The 26,510-nt window shown below is 40.0% G+C and overlaps 1 protein-coding gene across 3 annotated transcripts in view; it reads left to right on the plus strand.

The window, feature by feature from the left end:
* Positions 1 to 26,510, plus strand: part of csmd3b (CUB and Sushi multiple domains 3b) — a 463,214-nt gene that overhangs the window by 220,559 nt on the left and 216,145 nt on the right. For 2 of the 3 annotated variants that reach the window (XM_088090048.1, XM_088090047.1), the window contains one exon: positions 8,233 to 8,440. In XM_088090048.1, the coding sequence (XP_087946174.1) occupies positions 8,233 to 8,440 (208 nt within the window). The remainder of the gene's footprint in view (positions 1 to 8,232; positions 8,441 to 26,510) is intronic. The other variant, XM_088090049.1, reaches the window with a different exon arrangement.

The raw sequence follows: 26,510 nt of genomic DNA on the forward strand, positions 1-26,510 counted from the left end.
AAAGAAAAATGAGGCAGCTGAGCTCCAAAGACACAAAGCAGTTGATACCTGAATACCTGAGGGGGCCTCATAGTACATCAGCAGGCAGCGGTCACAAGTTTAAGCTTGCAAACAGGGACATAGATAATATAAACGGGACTGATGTAAACCCCACAAAAACACAGTTTTAAAACAACCACTCTATTGAGTCAACATCTCAGTGACTGTCTCAGAAAAAGGACCTTCACAAAGCTGATAATTATGATAGAGCTGAATGTTACAATGCCACATTCTAGGTGTGAAAAGAATAAAACCTGTACTTGTGAAAAAGTTATGTCATATATATTATAATTTATTACGCATCCAGATGGGTTTACATTTGGCCAAAAGAAGGATGCCTTCAGCCCACATGTCTGCTGCATGGTCGAATAGCAGCCAAAGAATACGAGACCGTTTTACAAGACCAGATGGTGCAAACTGTGTTTCTCTCTCTTGATGCATCATTTTCCATGCACACTACTAAATCAACTCAAAAATAATTTCCTGAACAACTAGATTAAGTCAGATGTCTTCCCTGGAAGTTCTTTTATGGTAGATTTCTTTTTCATTTGTGCTTCAGTGAACTGCAGACTACTCTTGAAGAACAATATTCTGCTAAACACAATGCAGGACTTAGGGATCATCATAAGTATATGGTGGCCCTATTTCTTGGATAAAGAAAAGAAATATAAACATATGGAGTGAATGGGCAGACTAATGGAAAAAGATTTAATTAAACCAATATACTGTTAAAGCCAAAGACATCAGTAGAATACACAGGTCATAGCACTTCTCCCAAACAAAGGAGATGTTAGAAAGGTGATGTTTAGCAGAACACCATCGATGCCTTCAATGGAGACAAACGTATAATCAGTCATTTTAGCAAAGTCCCTGCACATGTTTATATATTATTGTTACAGAGTCACAATCTACATGGGGCAATGTCGGTGTGGTAGATTGGGTCAACAAAACCTTGGACCTTGACACTGCTGGTTTCCAGTTTCCTAAAGACAGTTAATGCACCTGATTTGAATGTTATCAGGCCATCAAATATCCGTTATCTTTGGTTTTTAGCCATATATATAAGGGTTAGAAGGGGCTTGCCACACTGTTCATTAGATTCAAAGGCCATTATCAGCCCATTAAATGGCTTTTTGCATACCCAACTATATGGAACAGTTGCAGTTTTGTTTGTTTTATTTTCACTTCCTTTAGGTTTAAATGTAGTGTGGTCAGGTTTTAAAAAATACCATGATAGGTCGGTTAAAACAACCGACTCTGGTCAAAATAAAACAAAGTGCACAAACCCTGCTGTTCTGGGTAAAAGTCTTATGTTTGTTTGTCCCATCCATCACCCCTCCCTCTTTCCCATGCAAAGCGGACTTCCTTGATCTCTATTACATCACCTGACTTCCTGCTTTGTTCCAGTCATAATTTTTATGCCCACAAGAGGTCGCTGCCTAACATTAAACTCAAATGGCCATTTATTGGCCTGATAATGGCCTGTCAACCTAATAGTTGGTGTCATAGGCCTCCTCTAGCCTATATCTTTGACAGTTATTGACAATTATAACCACTGATAATGGCCATTTAATGGCTTGGTAACAGCTGCACGATCTGCTCTGTTCTTTCTTTTAAACAGGACCATGGTCGTTTCCAAACCTCCACAGTGTTGTTATTTTAAACCAGCCCACCACCCTTCCCTTACCTCAGCAAGTCAATTTCTTCCTAAAACTCACCAAACCACAAACATAGATTTGTCAGATCAGTGAAAAATGTTTGCAAGTCACAAAAACATTTCTGCCTACTCCGCCCTTTTTCTTTTTTCTGCTTGTATGCATATTGTTGCTGGACTGCATCCTGAAGCAATGCTGGATTCTGTTCACAATGCTGGTAATACAAATACTAGTTCTGCAAATCTGATGGATGTGTCTATAAGATCCTATTCCTATGCATCCAGCACTGATACTGAGTGCATCCTTGCATGACTTGATGGCGAAAGTGACATTGAGAAGTAAAATTGCATCTTCTATGCATTAGGGCAGCATGGCACACAGTGCAGCTGCAGAGGACCCTAGATGAGTAATTCCTCTGACCAGGAAGAAATGCATTAAAAATATATGGTGGATCATTTGTGTGCACGTTTAACCGTCTACCTCCTGTCTATTCAGTCACTCAGAGCAGGCAAACTGAGGTATTAAAGGTATGGAGGGAGTGATGAGGGAGAAAGAGAGGTAGCTATATATATTCAGCTTTACAGCATATGGGGGGCAAGAGGTTGATAGATGGGTGGGTGGATGTAGATAAGAGAGCAGGAGGGATGGATGGATACAGCCTGAAGAGAGAGGAGAGGAGAGGATGATGTAGATGGCCCATAATCCTTAGAGGCTGACAGCACACTGGGTCTACTGTGATTGAAGTCTCTCTCTCTCTCTCTCTCTCTGTGTGTGTGTGTGTGTGTGTGTGTGTGCGCGTGTGTGTGTGTGTGAGTGTGTGTGTAGGAATCTGATAGTGATAGTGATCTGCCTATCAAAGTGATGCAGGAAAGGAATGGAGTTATGGGACAGAAAGGAAAGGAAGAGGGGGTAGAAATGGCGAGTGGAAAAAAGAAGAGAGAAAGAGATGAGGCCAGAAAAGCCATTAAACATAAAATCAATCAGCAGAAAGAGAGAGAGGGAGCGAGAGACGGAGAGCGAAATGCAGAGAGAGTAAGATCTTAAAGAAAGACACAGCGAGACAGAGAAGGATAAAGAAGGAATCCTCAGATGACTGCGATATTGATGACAGCACAGTGGGGAAGAGGGGATGAACGGATGCGAGAGAGGGGAGGCAGGATAAGGAGGCTAAGAACGAGTGATCAAAGCACCCCAGGCCAAGAGAGAGAAGGAAAAAGAAGCAAGGGAGACTGGGATGGGGAGAGTTAGGAAGGGGGGATGATGAAGAAGGAGAGTGGGAGGGTAAAACGCAAGGATGAATGAGGAAGAGAAAAGGAAGCATGGAGGGTAGAACAGAGGGAGGGAGGAGGAGGATAAGGAGAAAGAGAGGAGAGGAGGAGATGTGCTGTTTTTACTATAAAGATAATCTTGATGCAGAAATGCGTAGAGGAGGGGTGCAGCAAGTGGAGACCAGTGGGGAAGAAAAGAGAAGTGGTGCTACGACAACAACCAGAGAGAGAGCAAGGAGCAGAGAGGCAAAAAAAGGACAACACTAGCTCACTGATGTGATAAGAAACGAAGGCAACATGGTCAACGCTGCCTCTCCCTTTCCTTCTCTCTTCAACTCACACACATACTGTCACACTCAAACTAACTTATAGCAGCCTCCTACACACACACACACTTTCCTCTCCTCCTGTGGGTCAGTGCGCTGGGGCATGAGCAAGAGTTCAGCCTCCCCAGGTTGCTGTATAAACCATATGAAATGAAAGCAGAGATAGGAACGCAGCAGAACTGTGCAGCCAGATCGAAGAGAAGTCACTTACCTATAGATCTACCTCTTCATCTTCTGGCTTTCTAAATCTTTGCAAAACTTCAATGCAAAACTTCCCCTGGGTTGACTGTTTTGTGGGGGCAGATGAGCTGTGGGGTGGGCATGGGGGATTAAAAATTACATGTATTTACAATCCTTTTTGGATGTGGGTCAATGGCTGTCCATCCTTTGTCTTTGGGAGCTAATGAGTTGTCGTAAACCTGAGTAACGTTCACGTCACCCGTCTCTAGCCTCCTGTACTCCGTGCAAGCACTGTAAACAACAGCAAAACACAGTAAAGACTAGGGTGCATAAGGGTTGCAACTGTATGAGTAAATTAAACAAAAGTGTGAATGCCACTGTTAGAGATTATCAGCTACTTGTGTTCAATGGGTGGATGCATGGAAAGATGTATATATGGATTAAAAAAAGTTTGTGATAAAGATTAACAAAATAACTGTTTGAAAATTTAAATTTGTTCTTGGAGAGTGATTTTGGGACAACCCCAGTCCATGCTACAGTATGTTGATTCTAGCCAATGTCCACAGATATAAGTTTAACTTTGACTGAAAAGGGATATTCCCCCAATATCAGTCACTTCACTATCAGTCATCTTGTAATGATTTTATAATCAATAACAGTCAGTTTGTGTCTGATTCTGAAGCAAAGTCCATCTATGCATTGAATGTGGCTTCAGTGACCTCAGTGCTCTGTAGTTGTCCACCACAGATTAATTTAAATGCTTATGGGATTGAAAGATTTTACTGTAAGATGATCAGACTTGGATGTATTGATATTCCACTCTTCAAATTGTGCAGTAGTCCAAAATGCGAAGATAATTTATTCAACACACTGAGTTTAAAAGCAAGCCACAGCTTGTTTGATTCATTATGGAAAAATAATAAAATAAAACACTGTAAACTGTTCGCTGAGAAGATTTTAATGGAAACATATTTATGTTATTTTCTGTCACTGTCATAAAAACAGGCACGTTGTGGGACCAGAAAATGATGTGAAATAGACACAGTAATATTTGACACTGTCACACAGATGTCCCATCATGATTGATAGCGCAGAAGCGAGCGGCATCCAAAAATTAGCAGGTGCAACATGGAAAGTTGACTGGTTCCATGTCATGTCTGATGCAGGCACATTTACCAGAAGGTAATCAGTGTTGGCTATAGGTATACGGACTTCCCACCCTCCCCCTGTAAACACTCAACAAATGTCACTTTTTATTAGAGCAGCTGCTCTTGAAGCGGTCTCTGCACAGCCCTGCCGTTACGAGATGACACACAACAGAAAAAGTGAGGATCCTAATTGCATCTTGTGTCATCTAAAATTATCACATGGAGACCCTGCATGGCATTCGGGTTTCCTCCAGATCCACATCAGTATTCCACTCAGCTTATTTTAGAAGTAATGATGAAAAAACTGCTCTAGGTCACAGTAATAGGTTTTGAGTGACACACATCATGGCTGAAAGCCCTTGATGCTACATCATAATGTCAAGTTCACCAAAGGTCCATTGCACATAAGAGCGTTGCTTACTTATTTAGTAATCTGCTTTTATTTTATATTAAGTCCATTTCCTCCTTTTTAATAAGAGACACACATCAGTGCACCTTAAGGCCTTTCCACCTGTCTGTCAAGTGTCACCATCACATCAATAGCTGAAGGGCTGGAACGTGTGTGTGAGTGTGTGTGTGCGTGTGCATGTGTGTGTGCAAGTCTATCTGCGTATATGTGTGTTTGCATGCGGGTGTGTATCCACCAGTGCTTGCGGACGTCCTGTTGTCATGATAAACCTGTGACAGCTGTCATCCTGCAAGCAGCACTCTCTCCCACGCTGTGGACTCTTTCTCTCTCTCACACACACGCCCGACACACACACACACACACACACACACACAGACGACTGCATCATTGCTCTTCTGCAAATGTGATGGGGTCTCAGCAGGGTTTGGTTCAGGGTGTTGGGTCATTTACACAAATCTCCTTAACTGTCTTGCTGTGGAACGAATGTCTATCCGGATAACTGAATGGTCTGTCTGTCAGTGCCTGCCTGCCTGTCTGCCTGTCTGCCTGCCTGTCTGTCTGTCTTTCCATTGCTCTGACTCAGTGGGCTATATATATATAAATAGGTTTAAATAATGAATTGTTATGAAAAAAGGAAAAATATTTCTCGACTTCCTTTTCAATACATCAGCACCTGTAGTTCGGGAGAATGCACGTTGTATTATCAGCTTGTGTCAATGCATTTTGACACAAGCAACATTCCTACTGAGAATAAAACAAATGAAAAGCGTGTATTGTTCCAAACTTCACATTCTGATCTAAAGAAAAAGGCTCAGTCTATTTTAAAGGCAGAATAAGTAGGATTTTCCCATTTAAAAAAAAGGTATAGACTCATACAAAAATAATCTCCTTCAGTCATCACTTATAATCCATATGCTCAGAGACCCTGCCCTCTGCCTATGTGTTCATTTTGCTGCTTTTGGAACATATCTGTGCGTCAACCTTTGGGCATGGGGTGTTTAGTGGCTAGCCGATAAGAGCGTGCAGGGTGTGAGGGCTGTATTCTATGAAAACATAGCGACCAGATGCCAGACCGTAAGCGGCATGCATCTAAGAGGAAGCTACAAAAACAGAGGGCACAGTGGTAAAGAGAGTGAAACTGGGCTTTCTTCTGGGATCTGTGGTCAGCTGGCATGCTCTTCTGGTGTTGTTGAGCCAGGGGATTTGGGGTCAGCTATGAATTTTGCGTTTGCAAACCACAACTGAAAAATCTTACACTATCTGCCTTTAAAATTCTTTTCAAACCACTTTTTTTGTTTCATCCTGCTTCTCGTTTCCTATCTGAAACAGTTTGTACCAACCCTTTGCCTATTTCTGTCAGGTTCTATATTTTTTGTTTCACTCTAGTTCTGTTTGTCTCTGTTTGTTCCTATCTATTTATGTTCCCCCGTTATCCTCCATGTATTTCCTGTCTCTACTCAGTGCACTCTGTTCCGTCCGACTTTTAATATCTTTTCTAATATGTTTCTATTCATTTCTATTGGTTATCGTTTGTTGCTCGATGTGAGTCTCGGACCACAGCTACGCTTTGTACCCCTCCTGTGGGTGGAGTCTGGCTTGGTCCCTACCTTATCTCTGTCATCTGTACATGCATCCCTCAAGGCAGCACCGCCTGGGTGAGCCTAAAGGATGTGCATGTACACCTGACAGCGCCTGTCTACACTCTTATAAAGGATGTCTCTTTTTCAGCTTATCAGTGAGTGCAGTTTAAGGACAACACACATCAGGTGTGTCACTGCCGCCTCTAAATGCTGCTGATGATATCAACATGTGATGTGTTGTGGAGTAATATAAATCATGTGTTGTCCCGAAATTGCACTCACTGGTGTGTAGAAAATTGCATGTCTGCTGTAAGAGTGTGTTACATACAGTATTGCCTCTTTTATGTATATCTATAAATTATACAGGTATAATTTATACCATGTTTACAGTTGGACTTGTACGCTCTCAGAAAAAAAGGTTCAACATTGCATCTTTTATCACTGGGGCAGTGGATACTTGGCTGGGCTCAATTTGATTTTGATAAATACAGGCTGCTCCGAAAAGAATTTATTTTAGTAGATTGGGTCGGAAAACATTCAACTATTTCCACTGTATTTTGAAGAAGTGAATTGAGCACAGCCCTCGAAAACATGTTGCCATGCAACCAATGCCCCAGTGACACAACAAGGTCCAATGTAGTATGTTTTTTCTCCGTGAGTGTATCTGTATAAATTATATGTGTATAATTTATGCCGTGTGCACAGCGCAATCCATGTGTCTTTATCTGTTATACAGTAATCAGTACTACTATCAATTATGAACAATCAATCAGATGTGATTAGCAAGTAAAGAAAACTAGGCAAATCTATCATCACATCTGGTCTCTATGTTTTGAAACTAATTGAGGATCAATTGATACACTGACACCAAAATCAGCTAATTGGGAAACAGTTGAATCCAAAGTTCCTTGGTGGTGATTGGAGGAGACGAGAGCGGAGATCTGTGATTGAAGAAAAGGACAGTTTACCTTGTTATTGGAGGAGAGGACAGCAGCTCTGAGTGTGACAGGAACTGCGGCCTAACCCCTAAACCCGACCCCTGATTCTAACTGGCTTAAAAAAAAAGAAAAAAAAAAGAATATACTGGATTTATGGCAGACATCTGATAGTCCACATAAAAAAGGACTGTTTGTATTTTACCACGTATATTCTTTTATATCGACTTCATATCTGAAGTTTGACCTAAGAGCTCCATATTTTCACAGTATGGTTTGCTAATATGACTTGACAATATGACTTGACAGTTTATGTGTCATGAGAAAGTCATCCATTTCTAACATTCAAGCCACAAAATAACACTAGGAAGTGTCAGCAAAAAGTGTACTTTAAATGTACTAAAATTAAAGTAACTCGACAAAAACATTTCATAGTGGGAGAAAATGGGGAGTTGGGCTGGCTGTACAATGCTAGTTTATTTGGGGAATTTGATAGTAATTACTAATTTGGTAAACAAACTTGTTATTTGACCCACCCCATCTTATATAACTGTATGAAATTTAAAAAATAATTTATTCAAAAACCAAGAAATTCAGTAAGAAAAAAAAAAAGGAAAAGAAAGTCCGCCCCTCGGTCCCTCCTCCTCTCCCTAACCCAGGTTTTCTATTTGTCACTCTGATTTGATTGACAGCTGAGGACACATGTGGGGGCACTGTGAGGGGCGGCAGTGGGGTGGTGACCAGTCCCGGTTACCCCGGCAACTATGGTAACCAGGCCGACTGTACTTGGATCCTATTGGCCGAACCTGGAGACACCATCTCTGTCATCTTTACAGACTTCCAGACGGAGGAGAAGTACGACTACCTGGAAGTGGAGGGATCTGAACCACCGACCATTTGGTGAGTCACATTATTAATTGATTATTTCACTCATTCTTGTGTGTGTGTTGTGGTCATGATGTTGCTGAGAAACATGATAATACCGATGTGACAGAATTGTCCATTTATCCATGTCAGATTCCATAATTTACAACAATTTCTGAATTGAAGTGGAGGGATGAGTCACGGTTCAGTGTTAAATTGCAGAAGGGTACGGACCTATTTCCAGTTGTAAGAGGCATGCAATTATTTGGTTGGTGAAAATGAAAAACATGCACATATCATATAACAAAATTCAGAGGTGGATATGAAGGTTGAGGCTGGGTGGCCTGATTATTAAAATGTCTGGTGTAACTATGCATTACTTCTTGGCACAAATGCTGGTAGGTTGAAGTTGACCAACAAATGTAGAGTGGTAACGCTTCACAGAGCAGTCTGCAGCAGGACACAATGTGGTAAACAGTTTAATCTAGGTCCAATAGAGCTTTGTTGTACTTGTGTGGGATGTGACACACTGTATGTGACTGTGGTCCGAATCTATACTTTCAGAAAAAAGGAAGGGATTCAGTTGACATTTCTGACCTGGCATCTCTGCAAAAAAAGTGTAGTCACGTAGCTGCTGAGTTTATGGAACAATTTAACCACGCTTAGAGTAGAGTAATAAAAAGTTTGAACAGGTGATAAAAAATAAGTTTGAACTCAAGTAAGAACAGGTACTAAAATGAAAACGTTATTACAGATATAAAGTACAGTTTTTATCTCTTGTTCTTGAAGTATAGCAACTTCTCTGATGAAAAGATAAATAAATAAAATCTTGATGTATGATGTGTGTGTGTGTGTGTGTGTGTGTGTGTGTGTGTGCGTGTGCGTGCGTGCGTGCGTGCGTGCGTGTGTGCGTGCGTGTGTGGCAGGTGGGCAGGCATGTGTTCGCGTGCAGGCCTTCTCCATGGGTGCCGTATTTTCAAGATGAATTAATTGAGCAGTGCTAGTTAGACTGTGAGCAGCTCTCAGTGGTTTTCTATCATTTTCTCACGTTTTCAGGTGGTTCACTCATAGCAATATTTTACCGTGCTGGCTTCTTATCGATTGTCGGTAAATTAGGGTATTGATAAACCATTGCTGTTGCTGTAACCAATTTGAATCTTATCATGGTCAGGGATATTAGTGTGTGTGCGTCTGTAATTGATTTTGAAGTAATAACAGCCTCGCAGCAGCTTTTAAGGAAAGAGGTAGTGTGTCCATACAGATGCATACCATCTTGTGTGTTCCCATGTGTGCATGTATGTGTGCATGTATGTGTGCATGTATGTGTTAGTGTGAACTTCCAGTTGCAGCACAGTATAACTGAAGCACAGCAGTTAAATACTGCTCCTTAACAACCGGCAAATTTTCACTAATATCTCTTGTTTGGTGCTGATTGTGCTCTACTGGTCACATTTCACAGCATGCACTTTAAATAAAAACATTTTAAGTTACTTTCTTGTTTTAGGAAATGCCAAATTTGATAATTCTTTGAAAAATATCCGGATGGTGTCATAATTCTTTTTACATTATCTAGATGTACATTCAATAAAGGCAAAACACTATTAATCATCAAAGACAGACGGATAAGAGGGATAAAACCAAAGGTCAAAAACCAGCTTTTATGTTTGATTTATTTTACTTTGTTTTTATTTGACTTTCAACACTGTTGAGTTTGAAATCTCTATTTTGAAAGTCCTTGCCAAAATAGCAGTACATATGAAAATAAAGTACAAGCCAACACACATGCGAAAAAGGGACCAGGTTAAGTAAGTTGATTATTAATAATTTACTTTCCTATTTTGCTGTTCTTTGAAATTATTTTTAGGCACTTGTGCTCTCAGTTTGTCCAGATATCATCTTTAATGTAGCTTAGTTTATTTATTTGCACATATGTGATTATGGAAAAGTCACTAAGAATATGAAAATGGCTTGTAAAGGTACCTCCCCTATTGAATAGCACCCATAAAAACACGATAAAAACAAAGATTGCATAATAAGTCAAAGTTTAAAGACTAAGCAGTAATACAAAAAATAAAAGAAATGTACAAATAAAAGAGTGTATATGTACAAGTTCAGATGCATTCACATGAATCAGTGGCATGTGATAAATTTTGCAAATTAGAGTTCTTTTCAGATGTTTTTGAATAAAGATACTGTAACATAAATGCAATTCAGACCTATTTCAGTTTGTAACAAGTTTTCAGGAAGCATAAGGTCATTCAGAAAATTTGTGTCAAGCTTTCATTTTGAACTGTGGGCAAATACAAAACCTACAAAACTGCTGTGAAAAATCACCTTCTTAGGAGTATTTACAACCAAAATTTATTGCTCAGACTTAGATTGTTGGCCTTTGGGGGGGTAATGTAGTGGCGACCGGTGGTGTGTGATTTAGTTTGACCGGTGTCTTGGCTCATGTAATATATTGTTGTGTAGTTATTTACTTGAGGAATTAACTGAGACTCATTCAGAATACTGAGGTCAGTGTGTTGACTTCTCTCATATCTTGGATCTTTTCCAGCACCCAGGCTGATAATAAGGTTGTACTTTTGTACTAAGAGGAGAAGAGCGACATTGAGACATATAGCTCGGAGCAAAAACTATAACAACTTGCCCTGATGTTGCGAATAACTGGAGATGCTTAACTGACCCTATTTAAAGAGTTTTCTTCAAAAGCATGACTTTCTGACAACTTAAGGAGTTGGAACCCTGAGTAGTACAGTGAATAGATAAATGTATGGCTAGTGTTTTAGAAGAAAATACACAGGGATGAAAATAACATAATAATGTGCTATAAAAAGTATATATACACACTGAAGAAATGTTTTGTACCAACCTTCTTACCAATTTTAGGACGTACTCTGTGTTTCACAGTGAAGCACACACACAATTTAAGAGTGCATTTTAGAATGCACAAGACACCTAATTTAAGGAAGTGACTTTAATGTCTCCCCACCTGGGAAGAAAACAAGTACTGCGATGGGTAAGTGTATTTTGTTCATCAGAGATGTCAGAAAAAGTCACGGAAAGACTTGTTTAAGATGATGCAATGCTCCGAGGGACATTGCAGAAAGCACAACTCTTCAAGCCGTGCAGTGAATGTGCTACATAGCAAAAAGTCAGTCCATGGTTCCACTCCTGTCAAACATGAAGATAAAACAACACTTGGCTTAATATCAGCAAAAGTGAACCCCTGAAGAGCAGATAAATGTTCCCTAGTTTGAAATATGCACTTTCTTTTAAAGCCTCGAGATGACAGGGTCAGAATTTGGTATAAACGGCTTGATCTCATGGATTCTTTCATCCCGTAAGCGGTGCAGGCTGCTGGTGGGGTTGTAATTTTCTGGAGAATGTTTATTTTCACATGAATTAGACTGTGTAGTACCAATTTGGCATCGTCTGATTGCCAGAGTGAACCTAAGCACTGTTCCTACCCAGGTGCATCTCCTCATGGCTGCAGTATGCCGCTTTTCAGTTGGATACTTCCATATCAGAAAGCATGCATCATCTCCAGGTGGCTCCAGGGGAATGCTAGTGATGTTAGTTTCCTCCAGCGACTTACAGTTCCTCATATTTCAACACAGTACAGCACCTCTGGAATTTGTTTGAATGGTATGGTAGCAGAACAAGTTTGCTGCAGCATGTGTCAGTGCTGTACATGAATGTCTTCTGGAAAATCTGCAGACTTTGTGACATATTGAGGTAGCATGGACCTCTTGAAGAGGTCTGTTCCAGAGGCATAACGAGTGTTAGTAGCTGTGTGAAACTGGATACTGAATCTGTAATCTGTGTTTGGCTTTTGTATTTATACATTCACACAGCATTTTCAGCTTTTTCTGTTTCATATCCTTCCAAATTGTTAAATTTGTAGTATTTTCTGACTGTTGGCCAGACAAAATAGCAGTTTGAATTTGGAGGATTAGTGACCAACCATTGATACTTCCATTCGTATGTGTCTTTGTGCTTAAGTATCTTTGCTTGTTTACATGCTCGTGCACATGTGTAACCTTGTTGTGTGATGCTGTGCCATTCAGTGAGTGCCACCTATTCTCTGTCTTTGTATATACAGTAGCATCAGGTGATATTTGTCCTCTTTGTCCCCGTGGAAACTCCTGAGGCTTGATATTGACTAAAAGTCACTCTGTAAACAAAACTGTTTCTATCCCCCTTCTCTGTAAACAACCTTTATTTAACTGTCTTATCAGAATGATGATGATTATGGAAGAAAGAGACACATTGAAATGACATTACAGCAGCTAAGCAGGTAGCATACTAAACACTTTCAATTCCAACTTAACGATATATATCAGAAATTACAGCAACAACTTTGTGTATGTTTCGGTTAAAATGTCAGGAAATTGCTATTATCAGAGAGGAATATGAAGCACGATGTAATCTTTAATGTGAGAAGCAGGAATCAATGGAAACATTCTTTGGAGGTTATCTGGACGACATACTTGCACCAGTGTGAATGCCATTAGCACTGTTAGCACTTAGCAGATGGGGGATCAGTCACAGTGGTTTCTCTGTGAACTGACAAGAGTGTTTTCAGTCATCTTCTCCTTTACACAGTAAATGATGTTCTCCCAAGGCCATTTTAGGTGACACATTCACATTGAAAATCCATGTTCTGTATACAAAATACGTGACAATAAAAACACCTGATGGTTGTCTTTAGAGCCTGTTGAGCAGTGAAGCCATTAACAGTCATTCATTAAGTTTACCAGCCATTAAATAGGGCTGTAATCAACCAAAAAAATCTTGGTTGACTGAAAATCTACCTACTTCTCAAACAATTGATTTGTCAGTGAGGCACAAAACTGTGGGGTATCTCTAGATTGACTAATTGGCCACAGTGTTCTGAGTGTATTATACCTATCGGTGTTGTGTGTCCACCAAAGCATTTCTTCCTGAGGCAGTTATATTTTTTAAATTCTTTGCAATGGCAGCACCACATTTTCACACAATGCTACAAACACCAGCAGCGTGATGAGGAAGTGAGTGTCAATTCTGCGCTGAAAGCTTCATGTTTGGTGATTTTCTGGTCACCAAGACTTGAAAAATGTTCAACTATGTGTAAAAAGCATACATCACTGTTAGTGTTTACTCTGCTGTCCAGTCAAAGCGGTACAGGGGCGGAATAGAGACATAAATACCAACTGTTACATCTTTAGAGGAGAAGGTAATACAGCAGACCATAGACTGTCCATTGAATGATGTTTATGCTCCGCCTTTCCTACATCTAGAGCAGCAGCCAGAGGAACTACTTAACCTCACAATTACATTTTTACCATAGATATTCTGTATCATGGCAACCAAACGCAACCAGATGCAATTAAAGTGTCTCAGCTGCAAAGATGCTGTGTCCCAAAGCGCGCACGAGCCCTCCCAGCTGGTAGTTTTCAGAAGAGCACCTGGCATTTTAACAATGAAAACCACTTTGAAATTAACAACAGCAATTTTCCCACAAATAAACATTTTGTTGGACAAAAGCATAGCGACCAGCCACCCAACCACAAGGTGTCAGCCCTTCTTTTTGACGGGCCTGTTATATGTATTTTCTCTACTATGCATCTACTGTTTTAAAATATCTGCATCTGACGTGGTTTCATGTTTTCTTTCCTTTTTCTGTGTTGCACTGGATGTCATCCCTTTTCAGAGCTGACCTTTTACCATACAGGCTTGTTGTTACTCACACCTACTCCAAACTGACAGACTGAGATAGAAAAGCAGGCCTGTAGAGTTCATGTTTTCTGTAGGAATTTGTGTGAAAAGTTTTCTTGATTTCTGTGTGTTGACATATTTGTTTCCAGTTTTGTAAAAGCAATTTTGCACTTTATATTATCAATTTTGCTATTGTGTTTGATTTGATTTTATCTTGTATAGTACATTTTTTTAGAAAAAACGTAGTTGGTGTTATATATAACAACCAAACAGGACAGATAAATATTCAGGAGAATAACTTAGCTAATGAGAGTGTCCCCGAGAAGTCCCAAAACTCATAACGTAATTTCCAAACAACACTATAGTCTAGACTCTATGTGAAAGTATTCAAATGAGATCTTTATATATTGTAGGCACAGTAAATACACAGATGGTCTGAAATGACAGGATGCTTGCTTTCGTGAGAAGTTCAAACAAGAGAGTATTTGATTATCTAAGTATCAATTAAACTTCTTGGCAATATCAAGTATTTATGCAAACTAAACAGGCTGAAAATTTACAAAAGATGGCCACTGCTTCACTTGATAAAGTCCTGAAAAACATTTGGTGCACAAAATCTTGTGAAAGGTCTTGTTCACCTTAAATGGCTGCAGCAGGATTTAAACAACTGACCTTTTTCTTGCAGAATAGTCTTTCTGAAAACTAGGCCATGCTGCCTGATCCCCTAGCAATTGCCTCACAACACTAAGTGCTAATATACTAATTTCCATTGGCAATTTGTGAGAGATGCTAATAGCTAAAATGCTAATTTCCAATGGCAATTAGCAGAGAAAGCTAATGGCTGATTTGCTAATATGTGAGTGTGTGGAAGAATTTGTTATGTGTTTATCAGCTGCTGCAGGGCTGACAACAGCACTCGCGCACACACACACCAAAAAACACTCAAGGATGTAGCCTACCTCCGTGTTCACGCACAGACTGCCGCACACACTCACAAACGTGCACACTCACAGAGACCCTCCCTCTCACACAGACACTTTTGTCTAATCAGTATGCAGAGAGGTGTGCTCGAGCCTATGAGAGTAGTATATCGCTGTGAGCTAAGTGCCTGTAATCCTAGCCTAACACTACACACACACATACAAACACACACAAGTTTTATATTTTGTTGTTTCAGAATCAGTTGCCCTTGAAACCAAGTAGAGCATCTTAAATAGAATGATCACTCTTCTTCTCTCTGTCTTTCCCTTTCTGTCTCTCTCACCCATCTCTCTGCCTTTCTATCTACCTGTCTGTCTCGCTATCTCTCTCTCTCTATATATATATGTGTGTGTGTGTGTGTGTGTGTGTGTGTGTGTGTGTGTGTGTGTGTGTGTGTGTCTCTGTCTTTCTCTTCCTGTCTTGCATGTCTCTCTCTGCATGAGTCCAGAATACAGCATGCTGTTTAGTGCATTGAGGTGCACTACTTGACAGCCCATCACCAAATTCCTGGTAATGGTGGACCTGGCTTTTCAAAGTCTGTCATTTACCAATCTCCTGCTTGTCGAGGATTTGTTTTTTTAGAGGCTCTGAAAATTAACTTTGTCAGGTTTGAGTTGGAAGCCATGTCGCCATGTGCCTGGAGTCATATCACTGCAGGCATGTTTTACAGACAGCTAATTCTGCCCAGATGCCACAGTGTGACACAGATACTCACATACATTGTACCAAATGTTCCAGATTCAATCTGCAATCAGACGCAGTATGTGTACATGAGAGCAGCTAAGCTGTGCGTGTCACCATACATGTATTCACTACTGACAGTTTAAGAAGTGGTGTCATTTCAGTATGCTTGTTCCTAACAGCGCAAGCACATAACGGCATCTGTTTCCAAAATTTTGCTTTATAATGCACAAATGCAAGAAATGGAGGATGGATAAATATTCAGAAGATTACCTGCCATCTTAGGGATGCATTAGAGGAAGACTTGGCTAATGAGTGTCCCTGAGAAGTCCCAAGACTCATAACATCATTTCCAAACATCATTATAGTCTGTAGAAGCATGCAAATGATATCTTTTTTTTTCTTGTCAGCGTGATAAACACTCACACAGTCTGAATTCAAAGGAGGCTGGCTTTCATGAGAAGTTCAAACACTAGAATATGCAAGATCAGATTATTCAACCCTCCTACCCAACCTTAACAATATATAGAAGCCTCTGATCAACACTTAACACATCATCATCACATCTGGTACTGTACAGCAACACAAGAAACACAAAAGCATCCATTCACCATTTCAATTCTATGCAATAGAGAAATGTGAAGAATCTCCTCGAGTCCTGGGCAAATCAGAGCATCTCAATCGGACGTCATGTACTTGGCACCCACTAGACCATATGAGTATTGCGTGAAATTCTCAAACACAAAATGGAATATTGTATTTTGATCTTGTTATTAAATATTTGGTTTTACTGAAACAAAGTTTATTTTTCTATGCTGTTATTCATCATTTTGTTACTTTTAATAACAAACACTAGAATCATTTAAATATCTAATTTATAAATATGCACCATGAGGAAAAACAGCACTTTTAATTTTTGGAGAGATTTTAAGTCGTTATTGTAGATAACTTTTAAACACATAAACACATGGGGTGGATCACTAAGGGTGTAAAAATATATTAATCTGGATTGATATATTGATTCAGTGATCAACGATCCAATATCATCAATACAAAGAGAAAACATAGATACATATCACTATTTTAATGGTGTGCATTTATTTTGAAATTACCTTGACCTGTTTGTGTCATCATTTCTGTCCAAGCACACTTTCTTCTGAACCTTCAAACAATGACAGCGGCATAGCACCAGGCAGACAATGGTGAGCGTCAAGAAAAAGACATTGAGAATATGTAATGATATCATGTCATGTCCATCACAGGCCTCTGAATTGAATCAAATCGAAATTGTATCATGGCAGACTTTGTAATATCAGCAAAAATGGTTTAATCCAAAGAATGAATATACAGTAATATGGTATTGTGGTGAAGCTTACTTAAATAGAACTCTCACCCATACTCTTAAGTAGAGTACACATAACATTAAACTTAATATAGTCCTCAAAACCACTTTGGATGAAGACTTTCAACTTATTGAAGCATGTAATATTTGCAGAAGATAAGCAAAAACCAAAAATTAAAGTGATCTCTGCAGCATTTGTTGGTCTCCAGGCTTATTTTGCCTGTCAAGACTTCTTTGTAGGCCTTCCTGAGTTTCCTTTTGCTAAAAGACTAAGTTACTTAATTTGAATTCTACCTGTATAAACGGTAAATTGTATACCTTCATCTTTCTTTTAAACAGTAATCCTGAAAATGCATGGCAAAGCATTACACACTTTTTGAACCACACAGATTTTTTAAACCAATTTTACCCCCCAAAAAGAAAAAAAAGTTCCAGTTCTTCCTTGTCTACAAGCTTCATTTTTACAGGTATGGCAATCCTGCTGACATTGTTTGATTTAATAGAGAATCAGCTAAGTAGTGTAAGATTGGAACGAGTCCAGGTTAGTCCCAGAGATACAAACCCAATTTCTCCAACATCATCAATCAAAATTTACTCATTCTGTGCAGTGTTGAAATAGGTCTGGTATTTCGCTTGGCTCAGCTTCTCAGTGTCTTGTCTACTTCTGTTCTTAGTCTTTACAAATATCATAACCTGTCTCATGTTTGTGTGTGACTCTGTATGAGGAATGTGAACAGTGAAGCATTTTCGAGCTCTGCTCACACTAGTAGTATTTGTTTCAGAGACACAAGAGCAGCTGAGACAAAGTGAGTTTAAGTTTGTGGGTATGCGTGTGTGTGTGTGTGTGTGTGTGTGTGTGTGTTCGTGTGTTGTGTGTGTGTGTGTGTGTGTATGTGTGCGTGTGTGTGTGTGTGTGTGTGTGTGTGTGTGTGCGTGATGTTATGCTTGCCGAGTGCTAATCAATGCCGCTGGCAGAGAGGATGCTGGGATAGCAGCACCATCCCGAATAGGAAATGGAGCGGTGACCTTGAACACAAACACACACCCCTTTTCTGTTTCTCTCACACACTCACACACACACACACACACACACACACACACACAATAAACAAACACACCTATCAGATTATTTCAAATATGTATCTAAAGATACAAAGAAACGCAGAAACACAAACTTATAAATGCACACAAATAGGGAGGCTGGCTAGCTTGGCTCCAGACCTCTGAATCAATGTCCACATCCCAGTTTTGTCTAGCAGTTCAAATAGGGCTTGTGTTGCTGTCAGTAATTAGTGTGACCCTGTTTGGAGAAACACTAGCACTTTTGGCCTTTGTGTGCAGGATGTTGAGGCACTCTGCGGAGTTCTTGACCTATACCTGTACTATGAAGCTGCAGTGTTTTGATGAGTGGGTCCCTTTTTCGTTTCTGTCTCATACACATAGGGATGCACATGCACAGGCCTAAGCAGGTGATGTAATGAACATTCCTGCCAATAGTTTTGCACTGTTCCCCTGATTGACAGGAGTGAGTAATGTGCCAAGAAATGTATCCATATGCCAGCAGTGTGCAGGCATTCAGAGGACAGTAAGCTATCAGGCATGGATGAAAACAATACAAGTTTCAATTTTTAAACAAAAGTTGGCTTTCAAAATGTTGTATGAGGGAGGAAATGTATTTAACACATGTGTAAGGCCTCAAGGAAACACTTTAAAAAACTAAATTTAGAGGAAAATTCAACAATGTACCTGTAAGATAGTGAACTACGAAGTTGAGGCAGTGTTGGACAGATCAGGGCATTTCGGGCAGTTCTTTCACTGCTCATGATGTATAAAACCTCATGTAACCACAGTTCTTTACCTTACGGGCCAATACGCAGCGATTATATTTTATTAATACAACTGTAGCAACAAATGGAAGGAAATACAAAACAGAAACATGATGCAGTGACGCAAATGTTTATAGTTGATGTAAACAGGTGATCATGATGTCAAAGATTGCGTTTGAAATGTCCGATTATAGACTTTTCTGCCTAAAGACATTATCGTTCAAGAGGAAACAGTGATGGCTGTTAAAACAGGTGTAAGAAATTGCACCAAACTTTTAACCAAAGAGTGCACTAACATGTTGCTTTTCAGCCTGAAGTTTTTGCGTGTTATGTTTGTAAGTTACAAAGACACTACAAAGTAGTAAAATATAAAAACTACAAACAACTTCAAAGGTTTCTTGATGTTTCCTTACTCTTCATTTTTTGGCAATATTCCCTCTGCGCTGCTCTGGCAATGTGTGGTGTTGTTGCATCAGAATTGGTGGCTTCCTTCAGTGAGATAACACCAAGAAAAGAGTTATTTTGTCATTCTTTTGTTCTTTCTCAAAATGAACTGCTGCAAATTACATCAACCATTTATTTCAGAGTCAGGGAGGACTCCAGAGAAACCATTACCACACACGGACATGGACCTAACGACTCTAATAGAGAGCTTGTAAACAAGTTTATGATGCAGACTATTTTCCTGCGGATCTATTTGCAACCTTGGGGCTTGTAGGTTAAACCAGTGACCTTCACACCATTTCTCTGGGGACATCAGTTTTTAAATCCAATTTCTGGTGGTCCAAGGCATAATTTAGGTATTCAAGTATAATGTCTACGCAAATTTAACCCAGTCTTAACCCACACCTTTGATAGCCTTTGAAACCAATGATTAAAAACTTGTGGGAAGCCGCCTTTTTATTTGTGGGAGCCAACATACGGAAGAGGAGAGGAGGGCGGCAAAATGAGAGGACAGCCAGAAAGGTGTCATGTGTGTTTTAGGGAGGCAGTGTCAGGTCACGCAGAAGAAGACAAGAGAGGCAAAGAGACAGGAGACAAGAGAGGAATGGGTAGAACAGAGGAGCAGAAAGGGCAATTGGGGTGACAAGAGGAGCCAGGAGAGACGAAGTGGAGATGAGAGGTAAGAAGGTGAGCTACGGAGGAGACGAAAGTAGAGGTGCAGAATTAGGGACGAAGGGGGTGGAGATGAGAGTTGACAGGAGAAGAGAGGTGGAAAGAAGCATAAAAGGAACGGAGGGGGGAGAGACAGGAAGAGAAAACCATCAGGGGGACTCATGGGTGAGGAAAGAGGTTGTAGAAGGAAAGAGACAGAGACACTGAGAGGGATTGAGAAAGGCAGAGAAGGACAGACTGAGACGAAGAAGCACAAAGTAACTTTACCTGACAGTTGCTAGCCCAAACAGAAAGCTAAATGCGATCATGTGAATACGGCTGTCAGATTAAAGTAAACAACTTAATCCACTGTTTCTTTAACATAGGTCATATAGAGAGCGTTCAGTGTGGGATTAAAATGTGTGGAGAAGTGTGAAATTAGAGGCATTATGTGCAGATTGTTCAGAGATGTAAACACCATACCCCAACTAAGCCTGTCCATCTGAGTTCTCCCAAGCTGTGCAGCTTGCCCAGTATATGAGAGTGTCAATATTTAAAGTTAATCTTTTTAGTAGCTGGTATTATCGTCTCAAATCTGGACAAACTGGAGAATTGCTACATAGGTGCAGCCAAAAAGGCAGCCAAGAAGTAGAGGCATTTGCATTTTGTGAGGGCGGTTTCTGAATTTACAAGTTGCCTATAGGGGAAAAGGCACATGACAATTAATTCAATCAACACGCACTATGCAAGATTGCATTAAGATGGGTATATTAAGATAAATCCTCCTCTGCTACGCATGTAAACAGCTTAATCAAATTACTCTTAGAATCAAAGTAAGGTTTATAATTAGATTAGTGTATGATAATTTGATTATTGTGTTTATGCAAACAAAGTCACGTTATACACATTCACTCAGGATAAAAAAAAAAAAAAATCGAAAATAGGTCACTTCCACTCGAGGGCTTTGAGGCGTCTTCAACTTTTGCACTGTATTATGCTGAGCACCATGACAGAGCTAAGTCTCGATTATCTTATAGGCATTTAATCTTTGTATTTTTATATTTTTGTATTTTTTAACTGTCATCCAAACTATTGCCCATGGCTTACAGAGATTCCAAAACACATTTGTTTGGGTGAAAAATGCCCAATGTTCTTTTGTCTTCTCTCTTACTTTTAATGTTTTGGTGAAGATCTCTAAAACTGAATATGCACTGAATGGAGTCTGCAGAGATGGCCTCTTTTTTTTTGTTTGTTTTTCTGTCTCCAGGCATATTTTTTTAAAACCAAAGCTTACTTTTTTTATTATAAAGCATCAAACATTTGGCTCCAACAGCCACATTTTTTTTTTCATGTAGACGACATTGTTAGACATTAATTACAGTGGGCACATGTCATCACTACACAGGCAGTGTTTTTGCAGGGTCCTGTTGCTGGGCAGTGAAGTTTGATATTTACCATTCCCACAGCAAATAACCTTTCCAGGTGGTGCTAAGCCAAACCCGAGGGACCAGGCCAGAGTTTGAGCACCACTGGAGCACGATATGTAGTTGGGCCAGGCCACAGCAAATTAATTCTACAATCATAAATACATTGTCATTGTTATTCCCTGTACTAAACCCATTCTCTGTGTGTTTGTGTGTATGCATATATGCATGTGTTTATGTCTTTGTTATGTGTGTTTCTGTGCATCGTGTACTTGTGAGTTTGTGTGTGTGTGTGTGCTTGGAAAGTGTAGTGTATTGAATAGTCAGCCACCGGTAGTGGTGACAGGGTGCTGAAATTATAATACAATGTAATGTAATAATAATAACACCAGCTCCCTCTCCTTGTCTCTGTCCCCGTTCTCTCCCACTTTCTCTCCCGTTCTCTGTCTCTGCTCTGATTACTGTGCTGTCCCGCAGGCTACACACATGCACACACACACACACATACATACACACACACACACAGAGGAAAGAGTGGTTGAGAAGAGGTGGGGAACCGCCCAGAATTGCAATGGCTTCTGGATAGAGACTGAGCTGAAAGGAAGAAGTGAACAGAGTGATGGAGAGTAAACCCTAGAGAAAGAGAGAGTGTAAGGAAGGAGGAAGAAAATGAAGGTGAGAGAAGAGCGGAAATTATGAAGCAAATAAATAGTTTTTAACTGTATTATTCACTAACTCTATCCACCAGTTCTTCCTTCTTCGTCAAAGGCACACACTGTTGGGGTGGTTTCACATTAGGGACCCGGGCCTGGATCCGATTAGGCTTGACCCCAGCGTCCAGTTCATTTGATTAGAGTAAACACAATTTTACCGGACTCCGGCACAGTTTTATAACCATGCCATCATGCTCTGGCATGGCATGAAACAATCGTGCCTAATGTGAAACACCCTTAAAGGGATACTTTGTTGATTTTCAAGCTTCATATTATAACAATGTGGATAGTATGTTTACATAAACTACCATACACTTACCTCCATCTTACTCGCACCCCAATGTCCATGCTCAGCTGATTTTAGCTGGTTCTAGGGCTGTAGCTTGAACCACAGATTGTACATCCACATTTTGTTTGCTCGCAACCACAGACGCAAAGAGTATAGAAGTAGACTGGGTGAGAGAGAAACCCCTCTCAAACGCAGACCAAACTCCAATCAAAGCATAAAAATAAGAGGCGCTGATCAAATATAAACCAAGATTCTGTTACTGTATTGCCTATAGTTTACCCAGTGTCTTCAGAAACATCTTTTAGTGCACTTTTTGGCTGTAATATGCAAATTTGTGAACAAAAAATGAGCGCTATACTGTTTCCCAGATTGTAAAACAGAGGCTGAAAATATTGAGATCACACGGTAAAACTAAGCAGAAGTAATAAAATATGAATCAAGATTGTGTTCCTGCATCGTCTATTTAAAATGTTTTCAGGAACATACTTAAGCTAAATATCTGACTATATTAGGAGATAGAGATAGCCAGTGCCATATTGTTTCTTGTGTGTTTCCTGTGTGCTGCATCAATTCAGCCAACAGCAGGAGCACTTGCTGTTCTGGAAGACAGCTGTAGCTTTTTTTGCTCTTGAGCAAATGCATCGCCAAAGCCCCTCTTGTCGCACCACTTTCAGAAGTATTTGCGTTTTTCTACTGCATACGCTGCCAAGTTTTATGGAAAGACCATCTTTTCAGCACTGAAATGATTCTTAAAGAAAGATGCAAAAACAGCTATTACCTGACGTTAATTATTAACACTAAACAATGCATTTAAAGTAAACATATTCAGTTTCACCTAGCAATACAACATCACATTTTACGCACTACGGACTACATGTTTTGTCATGGCCTAATTTGGGTAGATCTGCTCTGGCAGATAGATAAGCAGACAGGCATCAATATCGTAACACTTCAAATTATCTTACTCAGTCTGCTCTCTCATCCTGTGGTGTGAGAAGCCAAAACTAGAGTGTATTTTCTTAGATGTGATAAAGTGTCTCAATGTTTGGCTAGGACTGTGTTTTCCACCACATCAAGGAATAGAAGACACTAGCTAGATTTGTAACCTGATTGCTCTGCCATCACAAGCATAAATTACCCAACAGATGGGATCAAAATGTTTTACACAGGGGTCCTCTCCCTGTAATAAACAAAACTCAGATGTTTCTGTTTGGAAACTATATTGTTTTGTTTCAGTTTTATTGCTTTAGCCATAAAGTAATTCTGTCAGAGCTTAATTTGTATCACGAAGCTATGTTTTTTCAGAGCATCACAGTCAATGATACCAAGATATGTGTAGGGCTGCCCACTGAAAGCAGAAGAATCATGTTGTTTACTGTATAATGTGAATGGCGCTGCCCCCATGAATGTCCTGCCAAACACCATTCAAACTCTTTATGGAAAAAAAGAAACAAATTGAACAGCCAAATCTGATTTGACTGACATAGTTCTAAGTCTGGTACAGCCCTAGATATTTGCTAGTTTATTCAGATGGTTTACATTCAGTAGATGGTTTAGTTTGGTTTAGTCGATTAGTATAAAGACACTTAAACATTACCCCTAAATTGGAACTCTACTTTTCTAATTCTCAAACCACGAGCACTGATATGCTGCCATAACCACCTCCACTCCTCTGGTTTCAGGCTTGGCACTAGGTTTAGGAGCCTGGCTGCAGGGATTTCCTCCCAGTGAGCTACAAGAGCACTAGATACTGTATGCTGATGCTGGGTGATGAGACCTGGCTTAGAGATGTACCAGTTCAACCAAAAAGTGTTTGTTGGGGTTGAAATCGGGGCTCTGTGCAGGCCAATCATGTTCTTCCACTCCAAGCTCCAAACACCCAGTGTACATCAAAGGGCTTTCCCCAAATTATTGCCATAACTGTTTATCACTGCAGGCTGCTGCACTGAAAAATTGGCGCTTAGGAACTTAACAAAAACCATGAAAGCCAGACAAAGAATTGAATGTAACAAGTGATTTTGTTATTTGAATGGGTTTAGAGGTTAATACCTTCAGCACTAGTTATCTTTGTCAGAGTATTTGTTTTCCCCCAAAATGATCCACAGCCGCCTCCTCATGTTTTCATTTTAGCCCTTAGCTGTCCGTTTGAACAAGCCGGTATATAAAAACACCTTGCTGCTCTACGAGGAGGCGAGCAAAGAGGAGGAGAGAAATTTAGATGAGATAAAGGGAGGGGAGGGAGAGACAGAGCAGGGTCCTGTTGTGAACACTGATTACACTCTGCCCACTTGAGATTGATGGAGAGTGACACAGCAGGCATGCTCACGTAAGCAGGACCACACACACACACACACACACACACACACACACACACACACACACACACACACACATAAACAACACGCAAATATATACACACACAATGTATCCAAACAATCGCGTGCACACAGACACACACACGCAGAGAGGTCTTCTCTGTCTCTGTATACTGATTGATGATGACCCCATCTAGACTACATTCAGCCCAATACTCCTGCAGCATCTGTGTGTGTGTGCTAATGTCTGTGTGTACATGCATGTGTGTGAATGAGCATTTTCTTCTTCTGCATGTACATGTGTGTTTGTGGGTATATGTGGGTGTGTGTGTCAGTTCCCACCTGTCTTAATTAGAGGAGGCTATTAAGACAGATTGCCTGATTAAGTGGCATTCCCCCACTGTCTCATGAATAGCCCCACACATGCACACACAAAAGTAAGTGCTGGCGAGTGTAGCTCTCTAATCTACATGGCCACTGATGTAACAACTCTGCATGTTTGTTGACAGCCATTCATAACACAGCAGGTAGAAACTCTTAACCTTGTCTCGCTGGTCAGATATCAAGTTGCCACATATTCATTTGTCTTGTCCGTGCAAGTTGTCACTCATGAGATTAAAGCCCTCTAGAAGAACATCCAACAGCTCATATAAGAGCAGGACTGCAGAGATATATAAGACCTTGATGACTGATTGCATTTTGCACCAAAGAGTAGATTAAATAAATCTCATGATGAAAGGAACTTTTTTTTTTAAGAAATGCATTTTTATGCAACGGTTTAGACTCACAGCAACAGCATAATGCGATGAAAAACCCAAGTTGTGGGAGCTCCTTACATAACAGAAAACATCAGGTAACTCGTCTCAACTGTAACACTCTGTTGTAAAATAGAGTAAACAGATTGTTTACTCTGCTCAATTTTTTATTCATTCAAGGGCTGAGCGAACAACTGTGATTTCCAAGCAATTTAAAGCCGTTAAAATGTGTGAGAGGTGCTATCATAATCTGCAGATTGTTCTCTGTGTATCATCACAGTTGTAACAACATGGCAGACATGCCAGTAGACTGAAATGTTGTGATTGAGCTGAGATATAACATACTGTCAAAACTTGATCTAATGCTATATGAACTGGACTTACTGTTAAAAACTCATTCTGCTGTTTTTTTTTAACTTAATTGTTGATTTTTTATAAACATGTAAAATCTCTAGGGCTGGGTATCATTTAGAAATTACAATATCAGAACTGATAACCTTAAAGTGATACCGATACCAAAAGAATGCTTCATTTTATGCTGTTTTTTTTTCTACTTCATACCATATCATGTGAAAGGAAGCCTCATAGCCTGTATAAAATAATGGATGTAGTGATTGTGACTTCACCCATTGGTTTGTGGCCTTTGAAGCCTCAAGTTAAGCATTTTGACTGTTGCCATCTTGATTTTTGGAGCCAGAAGTGGCCATAATTGAATGAGAGGCTGAAGCTGTGGAGGAGTGAGGTGACGCCTCTCAGACAGCTTGTAACTCAAGAAACCCTGCCTTTAAGTATGCATAACTTAGATCCTTAATGAATTAAGGGGCGAGTTATATAAAAATTCACCCCATGGACAGTTGTCATGAAAGGGAAATTGGAAATTGGCTACAGAGACCATAACTGTTTTTTTTGTACTAGGCTGTTCCAGGCTGTGGATTTCTGCTGTAAAGTTGGGCATTTTAACATGGGGGTCTATGAGGACTGACTT

The sequence above is a fragment of the Plectropomus leopardus genome, chromosome 17, assembly GCF_026936395.1.
Source record: "Plectropomus leopardus strain MGB_pleo_1.0 chromosome 17, ASM2693639v1, whole genome shotgun sequence".
Lineage (NCBI taxonomy): Eukaryota > Metazoa > Chordata > Actinopteri > Perciformes > Serranidae > Plectropomus > Plectropomus leopardus.